At 40.0% G+C, this 22,452-nt stretch overlaps 1 protein-coding gene and 1 long non-coding RNA gene across 14 annotated transcripts in view; one reads left to right on the top strand and one right to left on the bottom strand.

The window, feature by feature from the left end:
* LOC129785352 (uncharacterized) overlaps positions 1 to 10,758 on the top strand; it is a 34,848-nt gene extending 24,090 nt beyond the window's left edge. Inside the window, exons 2-4 of the long non-coding RNA XR_008749290.1 lie at positions 1,286 to 1,353; positions 5,261 to 5,393; positions 10,628 to 10,758. This is a non-coding gene — a long non-coding RNA (uncharacterized LOC129785352). The remainder of the gene's footprint in view (positions 1 to 1,285; positions 1,354 to 5,260; positions 5,394 to 10,627) is intronic.
* LTBP1 (latent transforming growth factor beta binding protein 1) overlaps positions 2,399 to 22,452 on the bottom strand; it is a 216,663-nt gene continuing 196,609 nt past the window's right edge. For 9 of the 13 annotated variants that reach the window (XM_013300211.3, XM_055816603.1, XM_055816604.1 and 6 more), the window contains 6 exons: positions 22,303 to 22,431; positions 20,843 to 20,983; positions 18,377 to 18,547; positions 7,826 to 7,948; positions 4,579 to 4,728; positions 2,399 to 3,432 (listed from right to left, as the gene is read on the bottom strand). In XM_013300211.3, the coding sequence (XP_013155665.1) occupies positions 3,263 to 3,432; positions 4,579 to 4,728; positions 7,826 to 7,948; positions 18,377 to 18,547; positions 20,843 to 20,983; positions 22,303 to 22,431 (884 nt within the window). In that variant the 3' untranslated portion in view covers positions 2,399 to 3,262. The remainder of the gene's footprint in view (positions 3,433 to 4,578; positions 4,729 to 7,825; positions 7,949 to 18,376; positions 18,548 to 20,842; positions 20,984 to 22,302; positions 22,432 to 22,452) is intronic. The other 4 variants (XM_055816605.1, XM_055816606.1, XM_027788567.2 and 1 more) reach the window with 1 other exon arrangement.

Genomic DNA, 22,452 nt, shown 5'->3' with positions numbered 1-22,452 from the left:
ATTTGGGTTGTTTGGTCTGCTTTTGGCTCCCTGTCTGTGTGTTAAGGCATATTAGAGGTAAGAAACAAAAGTAAAAGGCAGAAGCATGCATAAAGTTGTGTTTGCTTGCATAAAGCCTACCGTAATAGAAGAGCACGGCTGTGATGAGGACATGGCTATTGAACCAGAAGAATGTTTTCAAGCTTCATTCAGTCTTGGGTCAACTGCTGCCCTTCTCGATCAGGGGCGGGGATAGAAGGTAGCTGGACACACTAAAACCTCTGTTGTGAACTGCTGGTAACAGAAATTGATATCCAGGGGGCCACTTAGGTTCCAGTTTGCCGGTTGTTTTCTGTGGAACCAGAGCCAGTGTATGCCATATCTCTGAACCTACTGGTAGCTTTTAACCCTGTGACCAATTTCAACCATATGTGTAAGGCAAACAAGACTGAAAGCCAGTACAATCTGAGGTCTGTGAAGTTTGATGAACAGCTAGAGACAAATGACCCAACTAACCCTCCCTGCTGAGAGCATGGACAACATTTGGTTTGGCAGCAGTTGTGTCAATGCATCTGCATCCATTGCCCCGTTGTGGCACCCACAGCAGCAGATGGGTACTGCCTGTGCTTGTGGAGTTGCAGAGATGCAAGGACCTGGAACTAGAGTTAGCCCGCTGAGGAGAATGTTATAAGGAAGGGTTATGAGAATTCAGGGTTCATATTAGTTTTGTTGCTTAGGGAACAGCTTGAGTTTGGGATTGTGTTGGGTTTTTTTTGGTCTGAAATAACACAAAGTAAGGGGGTCAGAGCATATATTGTCTTGAGAATGGCAAAATCCCAGGCTATTCTAAACTTTTTGTTTTTAAAAAGATGTAATAAAGCAGCAAGGAGCTGATCTTGTGGCTCGGAATTACATGTTCAGTACAGTGTTTGTCCCCAGGTGAAGACTTCTAAGGGTACTTAAGTTTGAGTGTTATTTCCTCAGCTGTCATATTGGTGTACACCCAGGAAAAGCAGAGACTCATACTGCCATATTAACTCCCCAGCTGGGGACCGATTGAAGGAGTACTGGGATGGTGAAGATCTGAGGCTGTAGTGCTGACTGATTGCAGTGGTGGCTTTGGGGCCAAGGCCATCTTTGAGGTGAACGCAGCCAGTTTCTGAAGGAGGTGGTGGCCGTCTGGAGGTGGGAGTGGGGGGAGCACTGTCTTGTCTATGTATTTTCATGATAGCTGAAAGCAGACCAGAGCTCATCTTGAGTCCAGTGAAAAGTTGTAACTGTGACTTTGTTTTTTATTAAATCCTAGGATTAACCTTAAGCAGGACAACTGAAAGCTCTTTAGTTATGAAGCTTCTTCTTCCTTAACCACAGCAGGTAAGCAAGAGTTTTTGGTTTTATTTTTGTGTAATTATAGACCAGCTCTAGTGTTTGTAGTCTACCTCTTTTTGACTGAGAAGAGCAACTGGCCCTCCCACCCCTCTGCTACTTGATTCTAGAAGAGTCAAAGGCACTTTACAGAGTCTCTTCCTTCAAGATCCCTCCCCTCACAGTTTTAGTCAGGATTGTTTCTTGCCTTTTAGCATACAATCAGATCTTAAACATACAATATCTTCACTAGTCCTAGTGTCAAATTCCAGCAGATAGAGAGGAGGGGCCCTGGGAAGGAGGGATGCTTCTGCACATTGACAGGCACATGGACTTCAATGAGATCCACGGTACTGAAAGGAACCTGACCTAAATATCAGAAAAGAAACTTGATTGAGAACCATTTCTTTTTTTGGGGGAATGAGAAATAAAAATCTAATTTCAGACAATTGGGCCTATTTTGACTCACTTTTTAAAGTCTTGTGTTTTCCTTTTAATGCAGGGCAGGTCTAAAAGACACAGCAAAAATGTTTCATTTGGAAAATAGCAAAAGGACCTGTTTCAGGATTTCCAAAGCAAACTCTCACTGTGGAGAAGGTCAAAGTGAAACATCTGTCAGTCTCCTAATCTCTTCCTCTCCCACTGAATAATAGAGCTGATGGGAAGGTACAGTTCATCAAGAAAAGGAAATTCTCCCCTTCTCTTCAGTATTTTCTGAAAACCAGGCCATCATACTAAAGAGCCTTATTTGCAGATTTAGTGGGAAATGTGCCTAAACCAGAAAAGAAGAAAAATTCCATGGGAATCAGCTTCCAAGTCAAACAGTTTCTGTAGGTCTGTGTTTGAAATCTTCCCTCTGGAAGCCTAACTTCATGCATTAACTAATTCAGATTCTGGTCTTATTAAAACAGCATGACAAGGAAAAAACAGTCAGACAACTCCCTGTAACTATTATAACGTAAATTAATTCTAGTACTGTAAACACTTGAGGGGTTTCTTTTAACAGAAACACTGATAAAAGAAAAAGAAATGCCTACAATTAGTAAGCAGCTTTTTTTTCTAAAAAAAGGTGATTTTATTGAGTTTTAATATACAGCTTTAATATGTTAGGGTAATCATACAAGATCTCTCTTGTGTTCAATTTACACATTACAATACAGACGTGAGCTAAAAATCTTTTGTTTTAATGTACAAAAGGAATCCAATGTTGTCCACTAGCAGCTTTGAACTTGGCAAGAAAGGTTCTAAAGACTTTTAAGTGCAGTAACAACCATACAGAATACAAAATGAATATAAGGACTTTTCGCCAAGGCATATAAACATTTGAAAACAAATGGTGCCTGCTCCACAGGGCAGACAACTAGCAAATTAAAAAGTCACTGACCAATGTTCCAGAGAAGGAGGAGCATTACCCTGTGTAACAGGTCTTATAAAATGGCCTAAGAATATCTGTATCATAGAATTTGTACTGATCAGAAAAAAGGTCTGAAAAGAAACGGTAGGCAAGGAACTGAACAATCAAAAAATGACATAGTAATATAAAATATTTCCATCACTATTTAAATGCCAAATTAATCAAGCAATAGTAAAAAAAAACAACCAAAAAACAAACCAAAAAACCAAAGCTCTTCTGTTTAAAATAACAGCACTGTTTCTGCTTATTTTCAAAGATATTTTTTTCTTATGAACACACTATATACTTGATTGTTTCTTTCATAAAGAGCAATGTGTCCATTTGGTCTGTCACTTCAGTGAAGCTGATATACAATCAGCCCATCATGTCTCACCTTTGACACATTTTAATGCTTTTCTCCCCTTACGTTTGTACTCCGGTGCCTTCTCTTCTCAAGTTAAATACTTTTCTTCCTTTTCTTTATACAGTGCAGGGTATATGGGCTTTAGGTACAGAGATTTTCCTCTACTCCAGTTCACTGTCTAGTTCTGAGTTCAGTGGTGTGCAGTAGTTTGGCTTGTCTGAAGGTACATATCCTGGGAGACACAAACACTTGTAGGAACCTTCCGTGTTAATGCATTTGGCATTCTTGCAGAGAGACATCCTGTTGTTCAGCTCATTGCACTCATTTACATCTGCAAAAAGAGGACATCAAAAGACACTTACTTAAGTCTGGTGCACAGGTAAAACTCGCTTATTTCCAGCATTGTCAGAGTAGAACATGTTGCATGAATACACTGCAAACTTTTATTTTCAGTTCAGATCAGGTGGAATTAGGCTGCGTCAAAAGCTGTAACAGATGTGTTCGGAAGAGGTAGAAGTTATTATAGGAAATCAATAGTGTATTAAATGACCTTAAACTGTTGAATTACAAAGTCCAAATTCAGCCTAAGCTGCAAACCAAAAATTTAATAACTTACAGGCTTTTACCTGATGACTGAAAAGTGGCTTCTAAGAAAGACGCTCCAAGTTCTTAGTATAATATCTGTATTTTAAAAACATCAATACTTCAGGAGCTGTTGGTGTTGTCAACTAAATAGTTGTGAGCAGCAAACTGCCTGCACTCAATATTGTGCAGCATTGGCCTGCAATACACTGGAGCTACATCTTTTCTTGCTAAGGAGGCCAGCCTGCCATGAAGTCCTAAAGGTGACAAGGTACAGCTGGGGGACCTCAGTATAGACCTTAAACTGGAATACCCATGCACAGTCTCTACTTGGCTTCTACACTGAAGGGTGTTTTGCTTCATCTTCTCACTGACACTTGCTGTTCTCATGTTTTGTGTTAATCTAAGAGAATCGTTAGGTGTCTTGGCTAGTAGCCGTGCAGATATACTAGTGTGAGAGAGAGGAATAGTTGATTCTGCTGACTGTTGAAATCAGTGAGAAGCAGGGGCTGAACCCCACTAAGTGTTTATCTGCATATTTAGGTGATTCAACTGCTCTCAAAATCTGCTCCTAGAATTACTGTTCTACTCTTGGATCCACTTCCATCTTGTTAGCTCACTAAAGCCTTTGAAAAACATTTGTTCCATTATATTAGTGTGAAATTATTGATATACGTTTAAGCTTCATTACACAAATGTGTGTCTGCTCATTCTAGGCTCTTAATTGAACGCAGCTGTAATGACAAGATGAACTGAGGAACACCAACATAGTTAACAACATTCAGTGGCCTTTGCAGTAAATCAAAGTTGGCATCTTTAATACAATTCAGGTGATCATCTCTAACCCCTTTGTTCCAGACTAACAGGAAGAGATGAAGTAATATGCCGTCCTCACCAACACAAGTCATTTTGGCCATGTCCAGGTGATAACCGTCAAAGCAGTCACAGGTGTAGCCTTCCTGGACTCTTACACATCGGCCATTTTCACATCCATTCAGAATACCACATTCCTCTGCTTGTAACTCCTCAAAGCTGTTCAGAAAACCTGGGTGGAGAAAGAATTCCAAACAAGTAAGTTACAGAGCTGTTGAATCGGTGTACTCAAATGTATAGTGAGAGTCTGAAATTCTCTCAGAAGTTTGCTGGAATGTGACTTGACTTTGCAGAAAATAGGTCAGCTTTAGCAGATCTGGAACATCTGGAATTTTACATGCACTAGAAAAGTTATGTGATATATTTCAAGATGAAAACTGAATAGCTTTGTGAGCTCTAAAGTTTTTTTAATTTGTGTTAAAAAATTCTGTGGTGTTTTTTTTTTTTGTAAAGGAAACTGCATAATTTAACAGTATATTTTTTTAAAGGATAAATCAGTGTTTTCTAAATACTACTTTTATTTGAATTGTTATGTGCGTCAACTTTACGGAAGCAAAGGTAAGAAGTGATAGCGCAGTTTGGGGTAGAAGTTCCTTAAAATAGTATTCTGGAAAATAAGGTGTGCGTGTGTGGCGGGGGAAGAGGATGCATTTTAATTCATCTAGAAGAAAACATAATAAAAAAATATCTTAGCTGCCTTATAGGAAAGTAAGAAGAAATCAGAGACTGTTTTCCTGTTGTGGTTTTGGTTAACAACCCTTTGGCTTGTACTTCAGCAACCGGTGCCAGTACAAATACCCATAATCTACCAACTGCTCCTTGTCATAATTCTAGAAGGTGAGTAGTCAAAGCTAAAGGGTTGTCTTTGTATTCAGTGGTTTGTACAATGCTTTTGTGCTCCCGATCTTAGGGCTTTTTTGACAGTTGCGCTTTTATGTATACGGAAGAGTTATTTGACCTTTTTACATGTTCTGAGATTCTCTCTAGGACTGAATTGCGCCTGTTAGTCCTGCACAAGTATTTTCACTAGCTTTCTATTTGAGTAGCAGTGATGTAACAGGACTGCAGATGGCAGCCCATCACATCAAAAAGACTTTTGAGGAAAAAGCTGAGAACATTTGAGAGCTGTATTTACCAGCATAATGAATATAGAGAATAGAAGTGGAGGGGAAATTCCGTTGTGTGGAATGGAATAGGATAAGTCTCATCTGCCCCACAACATATAATTAATATAGCAGCTCTACAGAGAAACCATTTGTTTATCTAAAACCTTTTTACTGATTTATGTTGCAACAGTTGTGATACGTAGGTTTGCAAAGCTACCTAGGAATATTAATTTCTCCCTTGTGCTTGTTCTCTTCTCTGTTTATGTTTACATCATCCTGTCTTGGTTCCTACTCTGCCCTTTCTGTATCATCCTCCATTTAACTTCTGTACTCTCATTTCCACTCCCCCTCGCTTTGACAACATACATCGCTTCTATCCTGGATTCTTCTCTAGCATGGTGGGATCCTTAGTAAGAATTGTGCTGGTTAGTCACACACTGAATAAATTCTGGGCACACTGAACTCAATGAGACACAAGTACTTGCTGACATACGCCACATCTTAAGAACATACATAATACCTAGGATGTACACAAGTGTACATTAAATGGGAAACATTACAATCTTTTCCACAAACCTAGTAAATCACATCTCAGTGCAATAGTACTGAGGATACTGAGCAGACTGTCATGGTGTGTGGGAACAACATAGTAAGAAACCTGACCAAGTTTCATTATGTTCTCAGGTCCTCTAATAGAGCTCACAAAGGGCTTGCAAGGGTCCTATAAGGTGTAGAACTTTGCTAATTTAGAAAACAAACAGTGCCAAGAAAGGGAAAGGTCTCCTCCCATAATACACAGATATTTTTTTAAATAAAGGCATCATTTATTTGACATATAGTATATGTGTGTACACAGACATATGTACAGACATATAGACATATATTTTCTCTACCTTTCTCTCATAAATACAGTATGTTGTAATTTTAACTAGCAAAACCCAAAATGTTTATCACTCACAGCAAGTTCTACTTCACAAAATAATCTAGTTCAAAACAGTTGGATGGGATCTGGGTTGTAATTCTGTACGTGTATTTGCCATAAAAAAAAAAAAGGCGAGCTTCCTAGGCTTTCCATTGTGTTTAATTGAAATGTCACACAGACAAAAACTACCAAACATGAATACTCCGTACTGTTCAATTAAAATCACCTGGGTAAGACATTTTACAATTCTGTGTAGAGATAAGTTCATTTCTATTTAGCATCTAAATGAACTTCTAACCTGATTTGCATAGATCTGTGTAAATGTATGAAGTGCCATGTGCACAAGAAGTGCACATCACCCTTCTAATAGTGTGCTGTAATCTTCCTGCCTTGTTTTGACCTGTTACTGTTACTTCAAAAATAACTCCTTGTACTGGAGAAGCACTTTGGGAAAGAGCACAGTGGCAACTTGTAGGCCGTATGTATAAAGCACAGAAAGTTACCAGTTCCTTCTGATACCTCCAATTTTCTTCTCTAAAACTGTGACAAAATATACTGAACCTGTACAGAGTGGTTGATTTTGAAGAAGATGCTGAGAGCTGTAAGCACTCCTCTCCCCCAAGTCTTATCAGTGAGCTGGGCCAGACCCACAAAGAACCCTGGTATTCCTCAAGTACAACTGAGATGCTGTATACAATCCCTCACACCCTGCTTGGCAAGCCATTCCATCAAGCCTGAAGGCTATATGCATGCATAGTCTCTGACCATACTGTGCTGTACATTTTCTCTGCTGAGAATGACTTGCATCCTCTCCCTTTCCCCTATATAAATTCTGCTGGAAAAATCATGGAAAGCTGGCGTGAAGGGATTTTTTTTTTTCTTTTAAATGGAAGAAATCTGTCCCATGCTCCAAAGGAAAATCAATTTGTGAGAAGGAAAGCTGGCAGTCCTTTCAACCTTTAGCTGTAAATCTGTTGGTAAATACAAATCTAGTACACTTGGCACAAACTATTTCACTATATTAAAAATCAATATTGTACTCTGAGCCCAGCTGGACTCTTATACAACACTGGCTCTCGAACCAGAACACCTGACTGAAAGCTAGTGTCATAGGAATTACAAAAACACAAGTAGTCCACAATTACTCAGAAGCAAACAGAAGAATGAAGCCAGCTACAGGGAAATAATCCAAGTTACAACCCTCATTTCAAGTATTTTACATAACAGAGAAACTTGCTTACGGTCTTCAACGAAATATGGATTAGTTTCTGGAGTGTAGTGCTCCTCAAAGTCAACCAAAGCATCTTGTCCATATGGCCGTCGAGATCCTGGAACAGGAATGTTGCACAGCTGGGCATAATCCTCTAAGGGGGGAAAGAAAATAGGATATAAACCTAATCACACTTGTAACACAGGCTGCATTACATTAGTCCCAGTGAGCTGTGGTTCATATTAGCTGGAAATAAACTTATCTTCCTAGAAACACTATAAATCTGCAATTTCCACAAAGCATTCTCTGTTCAAGAAGAATGTAATTAAAATGTTAATGAGCCAAATACAGATTATTAAGTCATAATAGGGATAACACCAGGGATCAATTTGAGTCAATAACAAAAAGTTATGAGTCAGGTTCTATCTGGCCTGCATGGGAAGCAAGAGCAGAGGGATGCTGTGTATCCCACTGCCAATGCACCCCTCTCCAGGGCCATCTATGGTTACACTCATTCTGGTGGAACAAAGGCTATCCCAGACCATGGCGACTGATAGAAGAAGCCACCTCAAAGACAGCAAAGGGGAGCAATCAGGGCCATATTTCTGGCACTGTCAGCCAACCTGCAGAAATCACAAAATGAAAAATCCTTCTAAAATAGCCCATGCTCATTCGCAAACTGTATCTTCACACCACAGGCTTAAGAACAAGTGCTGTTCAAAGTCTCCTTGGCTGTGCACCTCCAAGGGCAAGGGGAGATGAACAGGAAAAATAGTTATGCTCTGATTTTCTGCCTCTCCAATAGCTAGACTACACAAGTTGAAGTAGACCAAAGCAACTCTTCATTTTAGGTGTCAGAGCCCATATCTGAAATGCTGATGCAGAGTTTGATTTTTTAATCTGATTTATTGTGTCAGCTCTGTTGCCATTACAATTTACTAAAATATATACAAGACAATTTATTTGAAAACAGAAACATTGTTAAAAAACAGCAATCCAGGTGCTCCTTCAGTGTTGCTACAGACTATTTAGCATCTGTTTCTGTGAAGATTGCCTGGTGTTCTGAGAATCAGGCAGAGTAAGGACGGGAAAGAAAACCACCAAAAGAGAGAGAGGAAAAAAAGCCCTAAGCAGATACAAGATCCAAGAATTGCAGATGGTTACAGAGCCAGAAACCTCATGCTGTGTAGAACTGTCCCAGACAGCAAACAGTTGGATAAATCCAGACTGCCTTTAGACAGCGCAGAGCACAGCCCTGCTTGCTGCCCAGCACAGTTATTTTATTTTCACAGGTAGTATCTCCTCTACCCAGAACAATTTTATTTTGTACTGAAAACAACAAAGTGTTCAAGAAGTGTGTTTGAATTCTGTGGTCAACAACTTGGCTCTTTGAGAGCATAAAGACTGTACGGTACAGGCAAAGCTTGTCTGTGCACATCCAGAACTGTCATGGGTACCAGCCCAAGACTGCAGAATGAACTCCCCAGAAAGCTTACAAATCATTGTGTGACCCCCTTCTGCTGCAAGCTCAAGGTGATTTCCTCCAATGTGCATCCTCCAGAATACATGTATATACAGTAACAATTACATTCAAACAACCCTCTCCTTTCCTAGATGGAAAAGTACATTGCTCAAGAGAGACATCTCATGGCACATGAAACAAAGCCAGCATGAGAAAATAAATGGCATACAGCAAATGTTGCATACATTCCTTAAAAGCGCAGCTTCCCACTGAGATACTACAATAATGACCATAGTTTTAGAAGCCGTCATAGGACCAGAAACACCCTATTCTTCCTTCCTTATCTATCCCAGATAACATCCACATATGGGGACAGCGAGGTTACCACCTCAGACTGATTCCTTCATTGATATGTACACAGAGAAAAGCTGTGCAGAAGTTTAAAAGCACTTTCTCACAGATGCACACAAATGTTCTTGGCAAAGGAAATCTAAACTCTACTGCAAAATACTAATTCATCTGGCCTGTGCGGAAGAAACTACCATACAAAAGCAGTGAACAGCAAGGGGACAAGGCAAGCAGGTCTGAGGGATCACTACTTCTGCACAAATGTGATCTGATGGAAAGGACTGGACAGAACCTGGACTTTGGCTTCTTAGATTACTCACCACTAATTTTACATTTAGTGATACCAGTAGTAGAAGCAATGGTTTTCTTCTGAAAGGTGCAGTCAGAACATTTGAAAATCCATAGACATGGAGCTCTCATATACATGGGTTTGGTAGTTTGAAGATTGTGCAAGACTGTTTTATATAGTATGTTTGCCAATGCAAAGTTGGTTATTATCTAAAGAAGAATAAAGAAATGTTGACAATAGAAACCTGTTTCCTGCCACACTGGTCCCTCGCCAGTCCAGTTCTGGATGTCTGCATTTTTAGGTCTCATTATAAGTAAATTAGTGACTACAGAATGATTAAGAGCGTTTTATGGCATACTGTGAACTTGGTATTTGTTACAAGGAGTTGTGACTATATCAAAGTCTTCTACAAGGCTATACATACAAATGTAATAATCTATTAACCGCTAAGTCTATTATGCTTAATTAACCATTTGTTAATACTAGGATTTTAATAATAGATACATTATGTATATATATAGCTTTAACACAAAAGATGACAGAGCATTTATATAGTCTTAAGTCACTTTAGAATGCATACACCTATCCTCCTTATATATAATTTATATAATTGTTTTTGATATATACTGTGATAATTTGGAATTACCTATAATACTCTCTTAATATTGCACATTCTATTTAGTTGTCCAATAGTGTAGACCTTATCTCTTGTCTTTTCTAATGTGTTGGTTTAGTTACCAGGTGCTCAGGTGATAAACCCAAGGAAAGCAACAGCAACCCACCTAAGAAACCAACAGTAGAAATTCAGGACCAGTAACAATGGCAAGTTATCTGTGCCACCTTACCGAGCTTGTTTTCCCGCCCCCCCCGGAAAGAAAAAGGTGGATAGAGAGGAAAGTACAAGGACTGAAAGGTATCCAGGGGCGGCCACATTCTGGAAAGGTCATGAGAACCAGCATTTTGAAATGAGGTAAACTAGAGACTTGGATGCCCAAGAAAAATGAACCCATCAGAGTCTCCCCTCTGGAGGAAAGAACAAGTTACAACAAGACAGATGCGTATGTACAGTTTCTGTTGTTTTAAACTTTTCCCCTTGCTATGCTATGTTCCTACAGTTCAAATTAAAAATACCATAATTCAGGCCACTGTGCTGTGTGCTGGTCATAGTTTTCCAGGGAAGGGAACTAAATGAACAGAATGTAAGATTTGTGGGTAAAAGCGTGACTGGCGCACAGGGAGTTGCAGCAAGTATACAAATAAGGGAACAGCATGATGTCGGCCTAGGGAGATGACAGTGGGAGACTTAGACCAAGAAGGCAGTAAGGGTGCAGAAAATAAGGGAAGATGTGTAACTACCCCTGAATGACAAAAACATTTAGTTGTCATAGAAATTCATGCTCACTTTCAAAGTAATCTTTCATGTAAAGTAAAAAAACCAACCAGCTAATTTTCTGTAATTCACAATCAATGATACAACCTTTTTCTGTAGGGATTTATTTTCTCTGCTTGCTCATCTGCTGGCTGTGATCAGGGCAATACAACTGCAGTTCAAAAGGAAAAAAAGACTTGTGTTTTTAATATACATTGCTTCATGTGTTTCTAAGTTTTCCTCATAAATTGCAAATGAGGCATTGAGGCAGCTTGTTGTATAACTTAGGATAGCTACTATAAAAGGAAGCTGATGTATGCTTCCAAAAATGTAAAGGACATTTTTTAAGTCGGATGTGTGCATATAAAACAAGTGTGTTAGGGGATTACAGCCAGATGCACATGTGTACTGGCACAGACGTTAGCCATAATTGGTGATGAAAGCTAGGCTGGGAGAGACAATGCGACATAAATTGGATGGACTGACTGGCTTTTAGGTGCTTGTTAGCACAACTGCAGCCGTGCAAATGTGCATCTAATTTTCATATACAGTTGTAACTGTGCAAGCCTGTGTGGGCCTTACTTGTACCTGGAGGCCTAAAAGTCCTAAATTCTCTAGTCAGAAAAAATCTTCCATATTTCATGTATTTAAAGCAAAACATATAAAAATGCTTTTCCTGACATAACCATGAAACAACTGCACCACAGCCAATCCTAGCTCCTGTCCATAAAGCAAGCTTTTCTGTTCCAGCTCCCCAGAATTGTCACTATCACACACACAAAAAAAAGAGCCAAAGGTATCAACACCAAGGCAGTTCCTTCGAATTACTTAAGATTGCAACAGTTTTACCATGGAAGAAATCACTCGAGAGAATGACAAAGCCAGGAAAGCATTTATTACATGTAATATATGTCCCTTTACAACCAGAGGTTCTGGACATCAGTCTGAATTGGTTACGTTTATGCTCGCTCAGGAGATTGCATCATCTGTGAACCAAAGCTGTGCTCTATGTTTATTTAGATTGTGCCATTTAACAATTTAAATTATTTCATTGACTTCTTCCATTAACAAATGCTGAGGTTTGTGGTAGACAGCATTCACATATATTCTACAACTTTGGGTGCTAAAGAAGAAGGGAATGGTACCAGTCTTAAAGGGTTTTTTTCACAAGTTATAAAGGATATGAATATCCTCACATGGAGATACTCTAAATGAAATGGCTAAGGAAGAGCTCAGTGGATGTAAAGCTCTTGTTAGAATTTAAGCAATTGCCTTTTTTTTGATTTCAAAACCTCTCAGTAGTCACCTTTTGTTCCTCAACTAATGCTGCTCAAATTTCCTTAAACAATCTTCTTTCTCCTACCACTTGAGGTAGATTGTTAGAAGTTGTAGTAAGAGTTAGTTTTTTTCTGCCACAACTTTGCAAATGGCTTTTTGACTCCTTGCTGACTCCCCTATATACTTGGAATGTGAGGTTCCATGAGGAAAACCCTTCCAAGGCTATTTTGCATGTCTCTTCTAAACTTCGGAAAAAACACTGAAAATCTTCAACAACAGAAATGGAAGCAGCCAAAAATCTGCACAACCGAGCATAAGACTTTGAATATTCAAGGCACAATCACTAATATTTTTAGCCCAAAAGATAATCAGTTTGTCCAGAGTCCTTACAAGAAAGGAAGGAGGCACAATGCCATCCTAAATGGAAAGACAAACAATGGTTTCCAGAAAGGAATCCAGTGCCTCCCTGCTGATCTTTACTATTTCAAAAGAGGACAGATGGAAACTCATCCTTTACACACATCACTATTCACTGTACTTCCAGATCTTCATGAGTGACATTACCCAGAACTTGAAGGGAACACCATGTTCTTGTAATACAGAAGCTCAGCCCAGAACTAACTCATCATATTTACAAAGGATACAAAGCAACAAAATCGCAATCCAGTCTGTTCTGCCAGAAAGGGTAGAATTCAAAACCTACATGTAGACATCTCCAAGGGTCTGCACCTGAAATAGTCATCCAGTGTCCATTTTTAGTTCATGGAAAGATATAACCACTTTTAGGACATCATCTCATACTGAAGTAGATGTCTAGAACAAGTCAGAAGGAATCTAATGCTCAGGGTGTCTATTTCTCTGCCCTGGTGGAAGGGGAAACTGGTAGGACCAGCACGGACACGGGTTTCTGTATAAAAAAAACCCCAATGTGAAACTGGCCAAGAGAAATCCCCCAGATGATTCCCGTTACCCACTACCCTCAGTGTTCTCCTAGTCTGGGCTTTGCAAATGCCAAGATGGAGACAAAGAGAAACTTCAAGCACAACATAAATCTTCTGCAGTTCTTTATGTGACTCCAAGTCTCACAGAACATCTGTAACATGTACTGACTGAAGTTCTACCATTGACCTTTCTGCAGAACTTCTAAACATAAAGTGGTTCCATAAAACCCCCCAAACTACTAGAATTTAAAACTTACAATAAAAAAAAAGGTATGTATAAGGTTACACAAATAAGCAAGCTGATAAACTGAATGCTGATGTCCTTTACAGTTGCCTAAGAAGGTGTTTGTGACATTATCTTAGTAGACAAACTACCACCAAGTTCCTAGTTATAGGTGTAGCAATATACCCCCACCCACAGTAAGCAGTTAGTAAAACATTTGTTAAAACTGCAGAGTCCCAGTCCTACCTTCCCCCCTTTTTCTGTATTAAAATGTCTCCAGGCAGCCAGCTACAGAAGGAGAAAGCACCCTCCTTAAAAGGCTGCCATATCATTAGTTCAGGGGCGCGTAAGTCCACTTCTGTAGCATCCTAAGGTGTTCCCAAAGCAAGGGTGGTACGGCACTGCACCAACAAACTCCAAGATCATTTTACAAATATAAAAATAGGCAGTTTCCCTAACTTAAATGCTGATTCCAGCACACCAACTTGCTCAACATTTTCTAGCTGTTACTTCTATCTCCTCCCTTCCAATTTCCTGTACCCTGTAACAATACACCTTGTCTAAAATCCACTCCAGTCCCATAAGGGTCTCACAGGAGTTTCTGGAGGCTCAGCAGGTTTATAATTCAGGTGCTACATGTGTTCAGGTTAACGTGAGGTGTATATGGCCTTATTTTAGATTCCAGAATTTTTTAGTCTTGGCCAGTTGCTCTGTTTCCTGGCATGGATGACCCAGCTGCTAAACCCATTGGTGCCTGTCCTGCTGCCAGTTACTAGAGCACAGACTCTGGATGGAGACAGTTAGGTCTTAGGGCACTAACAAAAAATTGACCAAGGAAGGAGAACTTCTGAAGGTAGGTCATCCAACAGATTTCTGTGTGTGTGTGTGCAATGAAAAAAGGAAGTTTTGTTTTTCTTATCTAAAACAAAAGTATCCAATTTTCTAATTTTCCTCAATTGGTCAATTATTACAGGTTGCAAATGGCAAACCTCAAATAACGGAGGTTTCTTAAGGATCATTACTAAACATTCTTTGGGCAAGTACAGCCTAACACTACAATGAGCCCAGAGAAAATACGTTACAGTAGTTCACATTTTGGTATTGGATGCAATGTGTGAAAGCCTTTATCTGTAATACGAAGATACCATAAGATCATATTATTAGAACCAATGTAATTGAAAGTAATCCGTCTTTGCTTCCTTCGTTTAATGACAAGAAGGTCTGCCTCACAGAATTGTTTGTACAAGTGAGATGTACTCAATCACTTCACTACAGTTCATGTTTGCAGTATTTTGATCAGGACTTTGAACTAGTATTTTGAGTTTGCTCCTTAATGTTGTCATCAAAATACTTACCAGTCTTACTGTTGTTAAGATGTTGCTGTTCAGTTGCAATACTTCAACAACCGCTACTTATTTTTGTCTTGAGCTTTAAATGCTTAGTGTCGTTTTCAGCAGGGTTTGTTTGATCAAGTACCCATTAGTAGTTTTTAGAAATCGTAGCAACTATGTAAATTTTATATTCATGCTGGTGAAAGACTGGGTTTCTTTTTCATTTGTATGAATAAATTCTTATAGAAGTTCTCGCTTTTCCCACTGGTTTTATGCTGGATGCTACTCAAACAGGACATTTAAATCTTGTCAGCTTTCAAGACAAGCCGGGACACGGAAGTCAGAGGTTATCTTTATTAAAGTGTATATTTGTTTTAGGAGGGACTTGCAAATGTATCACTTCCAGTAGTAAGCCTGTACTTCCTTCTTTCCAAGTGCAGCATCTAGATCCTCAAAGACAAGGGGAGTATAAACAAGGTAAAAGGAAACCATAGAACAGTAAATGATCCCTTCTATGATCCAACCCATATCACGGTGAAAGTCTTCTGGTGATAACACTTTTCACATCCCCAAGTCTTCTGTAACATGTGTTACAAATCTTCAGAATGCCCCTAACTTGGGAAATAAGCAAACAGCTTCAGTAGTAAATCTGGCCAACACAATACACAAGTATTTAAAAATGGAGAAATTCCAGGTTCCCCAGCCAGGACTTGAACCTGTGACCTGCTGGCCCAGAGGTGTGAAAGCACTCTCTTGAGCCAATGATATCACGTTAAGTGCTACAAACTGAAGATATGTCAAATGAATCATTTATTCAGTTCAGTCAGCTTTAAATTTTTCTTGGTAAATGTTCCTGAAAACAGAGAAAGGCTTCCAGGTTGCTGTGTGGGTGTGTGCCTATGTGTGCAAGGACAAATGAGCATATACCACCTCCACTGAGAAAATAAACTTGTATGTTTGTTCTGACGTAATAAAGATTCAATATGCTTTTAATTTTTTTAACTATGTCCCAATCTATAAGGATGATTTAAAGTATTTGAGATCAAAGTATGCCTTGTAGTTTCAGTTAAAGCAGATGCTTTTCAATGCATATTAAACTTCACATAAAAAATATCTTACGTCTGGAGGGAGGAAGATTTTATGACCCAACATAACGCTCTTCAGCTTTGACTGAGGGTCATCCAAGTGATGTCTAGCATGTTACCCATCAGGAACCTCCTTGTCATTTTTTTAACGTATTTCTCAAGTTTCTTGAGAGAGTTAGTTGGGATCTGCACCTCACTGTTCTTGCAGGATTGCTGCTCCAGAATCCTGTGATCCTAATGGTCAAAATCTATGTAATTTCAAGCCTAAATATGTTCAGACTGAACTTGTTCCAATTTTTTCCTAACATCAGCACTGTTGTTTACTTTAAATCTTGTGGGAATCCCCCATGATTGTGCTGTAGCGGAGAGTCTTACCATTTGCAGCCTTTGTTCTGCATCTAGGCTTGCCTTCTTACATCTTCCCTTTTAAGTCAGGTCCTCCATTCCCTGACCAGCTTGGGACTCTTTCTCTGTTCCTTTTCAGATTTATCCTGCTTTAAATGTCACTCACTAGAAATCTTCAGAAGCAACTCTTGTACTTCCCTGAACTATCTCTACCAGGAACAGCTTTCCTTGCTTTTCTCTGGATTGCATGCTTGCATGACACAGACAGGTCACTGTCAGCACGAGATGAACTTTGTACAAAGAAAAACTCCTTTATCCTGCTCTGTCTTTCCACCTGAGGAGCTCCAGGTCATAGCAACAATTCTTGGTATTAGCTATTGCCCTGTATTTTATTTACTATTACATCTCATTCCATTGTACTTGTTATTCTAGCAGGTGTAGTAATTCAGTACCTGGGAATGTCCTTCTATAAGATTTGTTCCAACAAAGACATTTCAGAGATTTCCATATCTTATAAAGCAAAATGCTGCCATGCCCTGTTTTTCTTCTTCAGTCTCTTTCTGGGGTAAGCATCAGCCAGCAGTTACTCCAGCCAACATCATCAAAATCAGGCACTTTTTTCAGTTGCTGCACTTCCAAAGCAAACTCAAACAAGTAAAGATATATAAGAACAGGTTCAGGGACCTTGCAAGTGAATTACAAGAACATAAAATCCAAGCACACACAAGCAACCACATTAATGCTTCACTGAGCTTCTCTGTGTAGTTTTAACTCCAGGGTTCTTGCTACAGGTAAAACATGTCCTGCTGTAGCCACAACATTATGGTTAGAGTGACGCAGGCCCAAGTAAAAAATCCAGGTGTGATCAGAATAAAACACTTTACTAATGTAGCATGGCATTCCTACATGGAAAACCATGTTACTGAAAGACACATTTGTAGTAAGAAAGCTGCATCCAAACTAGAACTTGGAATAGTTTATATGGGGGGAAGAAGTTAGTGTAGTACCAGACTGTGTACACCAGGGCTAATGTATCTCAGGCACAGCATGACAAATACCTGTGCAGCTTCCACTGGTCTCTTCTCAAGTCCACAGTCCCCTGAAATAAGCCTGTGTGTCATGACAGCATCTCTCTCTACATCCATTTAGCTTTTGTAGTCACCACAAGAAGCAGCTTCTACCTGAAATGTCTTGGAACAATGTCTAATTTCTAAAGGTGTAAACAAAATACAATCTTTTAAAGATAGGACTGTCAGTCAATTTTCTTTGACATCAAGTTATACTCCCTGGAAATTCTTCAGTCTTTATGGTACTCAGTTCCCCTTATCTATCTTGAATTGCTCATCTATACATTTTGTAATATCTGAGCATATAGCCATACAATAACAACTCATTCTTTGATATGTTTAGTGAGTCTAAACCACGACTTACCAGACCCTTATCAAGCAAACACATCTAATTGCAGCCAGCTTGGCAGAAAATTGCACTAAAAAATGCATCTGAATGTATAATACCAGCAGGAAAAATCCCAAACAGTTATGTGACCTGCTCATTATCGTGTGTGTGTGCGCACACGAACTGCACCTCTGTTGTCATAGATGGTTAAGGAATTCTGCTATCCTTAAAATGCCCTCCCCTGTTTCCACTAAGGTTCTAAACTGTCAGTCACTGATTGTTCCCCCTGAAGGAAACAGGTCCTCTAAATGCCAAAAAATAAAAGCAGCTACATTTGCAAAATCGACTGTAATGATTTCCCCTTAATTAATTAGAAAAATTTTGATTGTTCTTGAATGGTTAGGGGTTTTTTTTGTTTCTTATGTTATTAGCCCAAGTATTAAACTGGATGCAAGGGATTAAACTGATTAAGTATTTCAGATTTCATTCCAACAATTGACACGTGTGTTTCCTTACCTGACTCTTTCATAGGACACAACGCGCACTGCATGCCCCAGGCTTCCCCGTATAGGCAACAGCACTCAGTGTACGTAGTCTGCTTTCCAACCAGAGGTCGACTACAAACAAAATCATCGCTTAGATGCTGCCAGCAAAGGTCCTGGTAGACTTCAGTTTCTTCAGTTTGTTCTGATGGAGAAGACAGCATTAGATCATTATCACAGCACTGTTACTTAAAAATGATACTGGCATAATGCAGGATTTTCTAAACTTAGATTAGAAGAATAACCTAGCTTTGCAGACTTTGCTGAAAACAAATTTAAGCTTAGAAGTCATGACCATTTTTAAGTGCCTGAGGTGGCTCATCCCTTAAGTGTTCAGCTTTGCAAAAATCTTAAAAGGTTCTGATTTGGCATTGTTAGGCCAGTTTAAAGGCACATTGGGTTGGACACCCAAGAAATAAAACTTCCTAAATCAGTAGTCGTTGCTGAACGCTTCACACTGACTCTGCTCTCATGGAAGTTAAGAGATCTTGACAAAAACCAATGTTAGGACAGAGGTGACTATTTGGGGAACTCCATCCACAGAATGAATCTTTAAAAGTTATTTTACTTTTCTTACATTGCCATCAGTGGCCTCTGAAAGAACTTTGACAGCTAGGGCCGAGCTGAACAAAAATTTGACATGGGCTCAACAGGAGACTGGACAAATACTTGGAAGACAGTCCCATTAACCGAACAGACCAACTTCATCAGGCTCAGGAAATCCCCTGAGCTGAAAATAGCTGGAGGCTGGGAGAGTGCTGGGGAGGGTGAGTAACAAGTATTGTTTATCTGCTCTTCTGGTCCCCAGTCATCCACTTAAAGCTATTGTTAGAGACAGAATGCTGCTGTGAACTACTGTCACATTCTTATGAACTTTAACAAAAACATGCACTTTTGTCAAAGCTGGAATATTTCAGAGGCATACTAGATCTCAGAAGGAACAATTCCTAGTCCTAGCAATCTCTGATCACTGGTGATCGGAGGGAGGGAACTGTAAACTTAATCTTCCACTTGGAATATAAAAACCTCAGCACAATTGTTTTGTAAAGACATCTGCAAGGTTTTGATTTTGCTCCAACATAGAGTGCAAAATAAGCATTGTCAGAAACCAAGGTTCTGTTTTGTCTGTGCATATGTATTTACTGCATTTTTACATGATGCACTGGTGCATGGGTGAATACAGAATTGAAACCTAGCTCAAGAGTAAAACAGTGAGTTCTGAAAGTGCAAAGTTTATCGACATTTAGATAACTGTTCTACTAAGAACTTGCCAGAACATGCAGTGAAGAGCAAAAGTGGGTCTCTGCAACCAACTCCAAATTCTGCTGGCAGCAAAGGAGCCAGCCTGTCCCCTCCTCATCTCTGTTAGGGAGGACATTGCCAGTAGTGATACAAAGCTTGAGCACTAAGTGCTGGGTGAGAAGATCATTGCTGTGTCAGCCCCAATGTCGCATGACAGAACACCCTTTGGGCCCTTGCATTGCCTTCACATCCTAGATGAACCCAAAGGACAATGCTGCTCGTGGTTTGTTTAACTGAAGACTGAACAACAGAAATGCTGTGGTTCTTTCACAGTTTCAGGCAAGAGGATGACCACATAGTCCTCAAAAGTATCAGTGACTAAAGCAGGCATTCAGTCTGTATTCCCATTTCTTTTCACAGAAGCATCTTAGGAAAATTAATTGCAAGTTGCAGGGACCAGAGGTTTGGATTTATGGCTATATAGTGCCAATACTAATCAAACCCATTGTCACATTTCTTTCAGAGATGTGTGTGGCATAGACAATGCTGTGCAGACTGCATAACGCTCTGGATTTCCAAGATGTTTCTAAGAATCTCATAATATTTAACATTTTTTTCTGACATCAGTGTCTACTGAAATTAACATACAAAAACCTTGCTTTAACAGTGACGCTGCAGCCAACAGCTTGAAAATATAAGCTTGATGTACCCTCGGTATTACAATTGAAAGCACAGATACAATTTCAGCTATTTCTTCCTATATCCTGTTATTCCTGTTTTTATTCCTTGCTTTGTTAGAAGCAGCTACTTACTCCAACCTGAATCTCCAGAGGTAGCCCACAACCACACCCCAGCCTTAGTGAGACAGCCAGCAGGCTATGCTTCATTACCTACACGGTGGGTGAGGCAGATGCAGAGCTGGCGAATCAGGGGGCTGAAGACTCCCCAGCCCAAGCCTAATCTCATTAATGCTTCCAGCAATCTCCTGTCTACACTGGGGAAGTGGAGCCCTGTGGAGTCCTACATCACGATGCCTTCTAGATCAACAGATGATGGTCCAAGCATTGCCTTCCAGAATCCTCCAAAAGAGCAGGCTCATCCAAGCATGACCCAGCCTAAGCTTACTGGGGTCTGTAGCCATGTCAGCACCGCCTCCTAGAGGTGTACTCACTTCAGTAATACGTATAATGGATCATACCACTTGAATCTGCTGGTCTGATGCATCGCTTTTCTGTTGCGTCCAGAACCATTGGGTGTGTACAGAAACAGTTGTAAGATCCTTCTGTGTTAATGCACTGGCCATCAATACAGCTGTTTGGGTCCTGACATTCATCCGTGTCTTTAAAATGGAAGGAAATGTATCAAGGAGAGCCAGCACAAAGTAGTCGCATTGTGTTAATCCATGTTTATATTTTCCTATATTAGGAGCAGATTTCCCTGCATGACTTCTGTTAATTACCACAAATACCAACTGCTGGCAGCAAAATCCTGCCTGCGCCCATGGAGAAGGACAGACAGATCAGCAGGATGCTGATCTCTAATCCTCAAGTACCAGGGAGCATCTGGAAGAGGAGTCTCGCTGTGGGGGTTGGAGTGCCAGCTGTACCCTGCATCCAGCACAGCTGCAGCTGCTTCCCATGTTCCTATCCTTTTAGGGCAGTACCAGCAGGCATTAGATGCGGGCATACTCTCTGAGATTCTTCATGAGCTGGTCAGGAGAAGGGATCGCCTTACCTAGCCACAGTAGTTCTATTCCTTAGTTTTTCTTGTAGAGAAAAAGCAGAAATCTAGCTCAAAGGGAAGAGCAGGCCATTTTACTTCTGATAAATTACATTAAATCAGCAACAATCCACCCTTTGTAAAGAACAATCATAGAATCCCAAGGTGAAAGGGTCTCTTACTGCGGTTGCAAAAATTACTTCCTTTCATTATGCTATTCTGCATATTATACATGGTTTTCTGCTTACAAAGCAAAAGCCAGGTCCATGGTTATGAGTAATTTTCAGCTGAGTACCAGAACCAAAGGAGTACAAGGTTGTGCAGACTAAACCAGCCTTATCAATGACCTGAACTGTAATTTCACAGTGTATTCACTCCTTCTGGAAAATACCTGTCCTTAAAAAAAAAATAGCTGCGTTAATTTGATTTATTATAGTAAAACCAGTGCACTTCCCAAATGAAAGGTAAGCTTCAACGTACAGGCTTTCACTGCTCGCCCCATACACAAAGACCAGAAGGCTAAGCTGTACCATGGCAGAGTGAAGCAGCAGTGCACTTACAAGGAGGGAGCCCCCTCCAGTCACTTTGTGCTGCCTGTGTAGAGGCTGGTACCAGCTCTACACTACACACTGAAAGGAGAATGAAGGGCTGTTTTCAGATGCAGACTCCTGGGAGCCATTTTCTGAAAAAGGCAGCAAATAAAGCAAACCCTGCTCTACGTGCCCATCACCATGTCGGCCAGAATCACTGTGCAGCCAAGCAGAAGGGAAGGGAAATGACCCAATGCCTCTTAAAAAGCTGCTACAGGAGTTTGGAGGCCCGGTGTTCCTCCCCTTGCTCGGAATACTGCACTTCTGATGGGAGTCCTGCTGTATGAGTCTGCTTGTTTTGCCCATCTGCATACCATTATAGTGACAAGACCACTTCAAATAAACTTACCAAAGCACTGGAGCTTAACAGGGTCATAGTATGTGCCTTGTTTGCAGTAGCACTCGTAACCTGGCTGTGTATTCAAACAGAAGCCATTTTTACAGATTTCTTGTCCAAAGAGTTGGCATTCGTCAGCATCTGGGGAGAACACATTAAAGG

Source organism: Falco peregrinus, chromosome 11 (genome assembly GCF_023634155.1).
Source record: "Falco peregrinus isolate bFalPer1 chromosome 11, bFalPer1.pri, whole genome shotgun sequence".
Lineage (NCBI taxonomy): Eukaryota > Metazoa > Chordata > Aves > Falconiformes > Falconidae > Falco > Falco peregrinus.
Note: the sequence above shows the minus strand (reverse complement) of the source record. Positions and strands in the feature narration are given on the sequence as shown.